At 33.8% G+C, this 7,294-nt stretch overlaps 1 protein-coding gene and 1 pseudogene across 1 annotated transcript; one reads left to right on the forward strand and one right to left on the reverse strand.

The window, feature by feature from the left end:
- Window positions 1–2,103: 2,103 nt before the first annotated feature.
- LOC145046879 (uncharacterized) lies at window positions 2,104–2,924 on the forward strand. The gene is made up of 3 exons (XM_078995138.1): window positions 2,104–2,133; window positions 2,493–2,523; window positions 2,593–2,924. Exons 1-3 carry the CDS (start codon window positions 2,104–2,106, stop codon window positions 2,922–2,924), a joined length of 393 nt encoding a protein of 130 aa, XP_078851264.1.
- A 2,258-nt stretch (window positions 2,925–5,182) lies between these two features.
- LOC145044930 (cyclin-dependent protein kinase inhibitor SMR4 pseudogene) lies at window positions 5,183–5,567 on the reverse strand (annotated as a pseudogene).
- Window positions 5,568–7,294: the final 1,727 nt, after the last annotated feature.

The following is a 7,294-nucleotide window of genomic DNA, read 5'->3' on the forward strand; positions in this document are numbered from 1 at the left end:
TATGTGCATGGTTGTTTTATGTTCTGTCATGATATGTATGCTTTTATGTTGCGGGCCGGAAGGCGATATGATATGGGCCGGAAGGCTATGTGTTATGGGCCGGAAGGCATTACGCTATGGGCCGGAAGGCGATATGTTTTGGACCGGAAGGTTGTGGCCTGGAAGGGCGTATATGTGGTTGGTATTTTGGGGGTATCTCACTAAGCTTTCGGGCTTACAGTTGTGGTTTTTATGTTTTCAGGTTCTCAGGAGTCTGTGGCAAGGCAAAGGCGTGATCGTACCATTCCTTGCATTGGTGTTTTATGAAATGGACCTGGGAAAATACTCTGTTAAATAATGTATTGAAAACCTTTTTGTAACGACGTTATTAAAATGGGTTGTTTTTGAAAAGTTTTAATTGTTTCAAAATTTCGGTCGTTACACTCAAACACACGAGCTGAGGGTTTTATGGTTCTCAAGGGCAATAAGGAGGCTGAGGGGAGAACATAAAGTCCTTTAAATAGGGTGTAAACCCTAAGATTAGGGTTTTCTCTTCTCAGCACAAACTCGTCGAGTCCAACTGCTGACTCGGCTAGTTGGTCACTTAACTCGCGACCACAACCTGCTCCGACTCGGCGAGTAAGTATACCTAATCGTCGACTCCCTTCTTTAATTTACACTTTAAGCCCTTAACTCAAACTTCTGAAATTTGGGATGTTACATAAGGCGGGTGTGTTAAATAGTCATATATGTTTGCCTTTTAAACACCCGAAGTTAGGGTATGTCATGGAGCTTGGAGATGAAACTGATGTATTTCAACTGAGACATGTAATGTCTGAATCAAAGAAGACAGTGCATTTGTATTTAACGGTGGTAGGTGAAGAAGATGAAGAACAAGCAGTGGTTAACAACCAGTTTAATCCAACAAAAAGTAATAGAGGTCGTAGAGAAAGCCAATATGATGGAAACCTTTCAAGGGGAAGAGGGAATGACACTTTTGTATCAGATAATCATAAAGAACCAAAAGTGGGCATGACAGAATTACAACGTGAAAATTTGTTCAAGTTTGGAGAAGTTCCTAAAACTGGTGATCGAAGATGTGGGGAAAAATCAAATGAAGGGTGGTCGGGTGATGAGTACACGCAACAAAAAACCGTTTTTAATCCATGGTATTGTATTCCTTCTATACCTGATTGTCCAAAACCTAGTCCTGAACCTGGACCATTTCACTGTTTATGTCCGAATGATAAATTAATTATCAATCAAACCTATAACACCAAAAAAGAGCTAGCATTTGTTGTTAAATTCATAGCTGTTAGAGAAAAGTTTCAGATAAAGATTGAGAAATCTTCAAAATGTTGGTACCAGGTTGTTTGTATGCAAGAAAATTATCATTGGCGTTTGTACGCATGTGTCATTAAAGGAACATAAATGTTTGAAATTAAAACGTTTAATGACGAGCATACATGTTCTTCATTGCTTATACACCTAAATCATAGGCAAGCAAATAGTGAACTTTTGGGAACCATAATACATAACATTACGGGTCAATTAAGGAAGTTTGAGACTTTGGAAGCCTAATGATATAATGAGAGATATGAATGCTTTGCTACAAATAAATATGAGTTATTCACAAGCGTAGCATGCTAGAGAATTTTCTTTGGGATTGATGATGGGGACCCCCGAAGAAAGTTTCTCCAAACTTCCAATTTATTTTCACAATTTGAAGAAACATAATCCTAGTACTGTGGCGTACATAAAAACTGATTCGTAGGATCGTTTTGAGGATTGCTTTTTGGCTATTGGATGCACGGTAATATATGTTTAAATATATTTTTTATTTTCTTAAATGTTTATAAACAAATTATATTGTTGATATATTAATGGTTTTTATATTGTTGTTGCAGATACGTGCATTTAGAGAGTATTGTAGAAAAGTTATTATTATGGATGGTGCTCATTTGAAGGGAAAGTACAAAGGCACCATCTTGCATGCAGTAGCCATGGATGGAAACAATCAGATCTTACCTATTGGGTATGGAATGTCCCAAAAGAGACTACGGATCCTTGGACATGGTTTCTTGAAAACTACATGAATGCATTGGTGATGTGGAAAGTCTGACAATGGTCACAGATAGAGCACCCACAATTGCTGTAAGTATTCAAAATGTTTTTCCAAATGCTCAACATGGATTGTATGGTTTTCATCTAATAGGAAACATAGTCCACACCTTTGGAAAAACAAAAAAAACAACAACAATTTTCTTTTGGAAACTGGTAAGAACTTACAAAACCAATGAGTTTGAATTCTATTGGGGGAGACTTCGTAAAGAGATGATATAGCGACATATCTCAGTTAAATTCCACGTGAGAAATGAACCAGAGCGTATTGCCCTACCACGAGGTATGACTATATGACCTCAAATAGTGCGAAGTCCATGAATGATGTATCAAATAAAGCAAGGAAGTTGCCTATATTTCCAATTCTTGAGTTCTTTTGCGCACTTATGTAGAAATGGTTTTACAAATGGCGAATGGCTATAGGTATGATTATGTTTAATTTTAAATGATATGATAAATGTCATATATAATAATATATGTTTGTTTTAACAGAAAAAAGTACAACAATACTTACGAAGTGGGCTGAAGATATGGTTAAAAAAAATAAAGAGGAGATTCAAGGATGGTCGGTATTCGGTGTTGACAATACAACATATCAAGTGCATGACTTCAAAAGCGGCGACATAGTGAATTTGAGGGAAAATACTTGTTCTTGCAAATATTGGCAACTAACTGGTATGTCATGTGGTCATGTGATAATGGTTTTAGCGCACTTGAAAAATGATCATTGTGGGCATACGACTATAGATGCTTATAAAGTTGAAAAATATCGAAGAACGTACGAGCAGGCTGTATACCCTCTTTCAGAACTTAGTGATTGGTAGGTTCTTGATGACCTTATGGTTGTTAACCCTCCTGTGATGGAAATACGTTAATCCGGTAGACCAAAAAACACCATTTGTATTCCATGTCAAGGTGAAGAACCAAAAATAAGAAGGTGTACTAGATGCCATAGCACAACTCATAATGCAAGGACGTGTAAGGAAATTGTTCCAAAGAACCAAAGTAAAACTAAAAAATGTACTGGGGCGCAAGGAGTGGGACAAAAGCGACATAAGAGGAACCAACGCAAGCAACCGAAACCAATGGCAGCATAAGCTAGAGAACGAATGGACGCAACATGCCGAACAACAATGGCAGCAGTGGCTAGACAACCAATGGACACAAAAGACCGAACATCAATGGCAACAACATCCAGACAACCAATGGACACAACATACCGAACATCAATGACAGCAGGAGCCACATAACCAATGGGCGCAAGAGACCGAATACCAACCGCAGGAAGAGCCACATAACCAATGGCGGGGTTGAACCGAGTACCAATGGCAGCAAGAGCCAGATAACCAATGGACGCAAGAGAGAATAAACCTAAGGACACAAGCAATAGATGACCCATGGACGGAATACGAAAACAGATCAAAGTTTCTGTGGTTCGATTCGAATGAATAAAGTTTATTTCAAAGTATGTTTATTATGAATGTTGTATGTTTATGTTTTCTAAGGTATGTTTTGTAACATATAAAAAAATGGAATATTTGTATACTTTTAATTAGGTTATTTATATGCACTGGTTTGTATTACGTTATTTATAAGTACAAATACATGAAAGACATACATAAATACAAACGTATTACGTAAAACATTTCATTATTTTTAACATTTTTTTGTCAAATTTTTTACATAATAATCACATAAGGTATAAGTGTATTTAATAAAATATATTAATAAACGAAAATAAATGCAAAAAAAACGAAAAAAAAAAAAAAACCAACATCCCGCAAAGCTATAGCTTGATCAACAAACATTACAATGACAACATCGATATTTTTTTTGAAGAATGATTAGAGATCACAGAGTTACTGATTACACCTGATTGGGCCTGTGATTACTTCTGATTGTGTCTAGGATCTATGATGGTGAAGATGTCGGAGTGTTTCGGTGATCAAGAACGACAGAGATGTCGATGATTGCAACGTTGACGGAAGATGGTTGAGCGGCCGACAAGTGTGCCATTGATCGAAGATGGTCGACCAACGCCTGATGATGAAATCTCCGGTGATAGAGAACCATTCTAAACATCGTTTCAATTTTCCGTCTCTATGGAATAGGTTTATGTTTCTAAAGAACAGGCACCGATTGAGGACCTTTATTGCTGGATAAGAGTGTAGATGGAGGAGGAAATATTAAATGAAAAATAATTAGGGATAAAAAAAAGGGTTGGATAAATGCGGGTCCTATAAAATATTAGGGAATTAATTAGTTTATCATACTTAAATATAACTAAAGTTACTTTTATACCCTTCTTAAATGATTGGTTGAGATTTAGTCACACATTCACACAATAATTATGATTTATATATCAACCTAACTCTCTCTCTCTTTCTATCTATCTATCTATATATCTCTCTCTCTCCCTCTCTCTCTCTCTCTCTCTCTCTCTCTATATATATATATATATATATATATATATATAATAAATTGTACTAATTTTATTTTTCTAATTAATAATTTTTTTTGGAGGTCACCCTTTACAAAAAAAATAAAAAAATAAAAAAAAATAAAAAAAATAAAAAAATTATATTTATAGATCTATCGCAAAAGGCATCATTTTTTTATTTTTTGGTCCGGTCACGAACCGTTATTTTGCTCCCAGCCTCGAACCGTTTCAAGATGGTCGTGAATTTTTTTTAAAGAAAATAAGTTTCTCCTACAAAACATAAGGATGCAAACCCTAGTTAATTTTCTATATATTCGTCATATTGTATTTTTTAAACAAAAATCAAGTTTCTGCTACAAATCCTAAGGATGCAAACCGTAGTTAAGTATATTAATTTAAGTTTCAGCTTGATTTTATTAAATTCTATGTAAGAAAATGAACCTTAAACATGCAACTGTTAAAAAAACAAGAAAAAGTAAATAATAAAACAAGAAAAATAGAAAAAAGCAAACCACTCGGATAATCTATAACATGTACTATTATTTATGCGATAATCACTTTGAAAAACCATACACATACATGCATAAATCTTGTAAATATCTTGTAAATACATATGTAATGTATTTTCTATTAAGCAAAAAGTTTGTAGAAAGCAATCAAGGATTCCCATAAATCTATCAAAAAAACATACAATGGCAACCCTTTAATATTACAAAACCTAATTTTGAAATCAACTATCGTTCTAAACTTCTAATCCCTAACTAATTCATATATAATCCTAAGCGCAAGCTTCATGTCTTCTTGCAAAAAATAACTCGATCTCCGGTGACCTGAAATACCCGTCCTTTGGTGGTTCCCGCTTTCCTCCGCCGCTACCATAAGCTGACCACCGTTTTTTCCTTGGTGGGGGAGGACACACCACCGGCACTGATGGTATCCGACACCCCTCATGCTTAGGCGTTGCACAACCCTCCTCCACAACTGCAACCGCCATCCCCACCGCCGTTTCATCCTCGCATCCACCTTCCATTGTATGATATGTTTCCCACGGTATATTTTCCTGGAGACAGATATATAAACGGTGAGACAGAGTGAGAATATAAAAATGGTTTTGAAATTCTATTAATGATATTTAAAAATCGCAATATTAAATGATTTAAAGCATTATCTATCTACTGCATGAAATCATAATAATTAACATATTTTAATATATTTTAATTTTGATAAATGTTAAAATTTACAATCACTCAATTTATTATCAACTTCGAGGTTAATTTGAAAGTGGCTTCCTTGTGTTTATGGGTAGAACAATGACACGTGAGGTACACACGTGTTGGTGAAAAGCTGACTTACGATTGGAGTGTACGCGTGGCGGGTTTATGAGCGTCTGTAGATAAACCACCCGATCTACTTCCATGTACGAATAAATACAAAATGTAATGGATAACTTTAATTACTTCTTTCGAGTAATATTAGAAAATCTCTATTATAATATCTTGGAAAACATTTTGTAACTAGAACCATTCTAAATTTACACCATTATTAAGCTTTTCATAAGAATGGTTAGATAGTTAGTTGTGAGACCCGTTTATTATACGGGTTTCTTAAAACAAAATGTTAAATAAAAATGATTAAATGGGAAGTTTATTTGAATTTGAAATATTAAATAAATGAAAATTATGCAAAAAACAAACATCCAGAAAATAAATAAATTAAAATTATGTGTTTAGTTGTGTAACTTTATACTAAACGGGTTAATTATAACAAAATACTATTAAATATAAAGTTTAAAGTGTAAATTTATTTGAAATTTAAAATTAATAATCATTATGTAGGTTTAATTTATATAAACTAAATTAATGATATATTGAAAATGAAAAAAAAAAAAAATGAATGACAAGTGGAAAATAAATATATATCGAAATTATGACAAAATTACATGTGGTTAATTGAATAAGAGAAAGACACGTAACAAAATCATTCTTATTTATTAATGTACATTCTTTAATTTATATAAAGCTATACGGCAAAACCTCTATAAATTAATAATGTTAGAACTAAGGTATTATTAATTTAGCAAGCTATTATTATATCGATAAATTAATAAATTATTAATTTAAAGAGTTGGCTTATATCCGTGAGCCACTCTCAAACCAACTGATGTTGGGATAATTAAAGTCTTTAAATGTACTAACGTAAAAGGTTTTATCGTAAGATTTTAGAAGATTGTGAGTTGGACATTTCTTCCCCAGAAAAGATTAATATTTTAGATGTCATCAACTTGGCTGTCTCGGCTTGGAGAAATGTGAAACAAGAGTCCATAGCAAATTGTTTTTTACACTATAAATTTGCTCGACTAATTCAACCGGCTCAAATGATTTAAACGAGGTAAAATTTGGAGAAGACATTCGTGTGCTTGAGAACTTGATTACGAGAATGCATTATCAGCACAAAATGGATGTGAATGAGTTGTTGGATTATCCAGGTGAAGATAATGAATGTTACGAAGTTCAAATCATTGAAGAAGTTATAGCGGATACCGTTCAAAATTCGGTCAATGATGATTCAGTACCTTTGGAACTTGTCACTCGTAAAAAAACATTGCAAGTGGCAACAACTCTTCACAACTTTTTGTTGAAATACAAGAATACATGGTCTCAACTCTTAAATCCAATTGGTAGATTTAAAGATGAACTCAATATAAATTTGAAGTTCATAAAAAAAACAAGTGATCATAGATTCATTTTTTACTAG

The sequence above is a fragment of the Lactuca saligna genome, chromosome 5 (genome assembly GCF_052625555.1).
Source record: "Lactuca saligna cultivar CGN05327 chromosome 5, ASM5262555v1, whole genome shotgun sequence".
Classification (NCBI taxonomy): domain Eukaryota; kingdom Viridiplantae; phylum Streptophyta; class Magnoliopsida; order Asterales; family Asteraceae; genus Lactuca; species Lactuca saligna.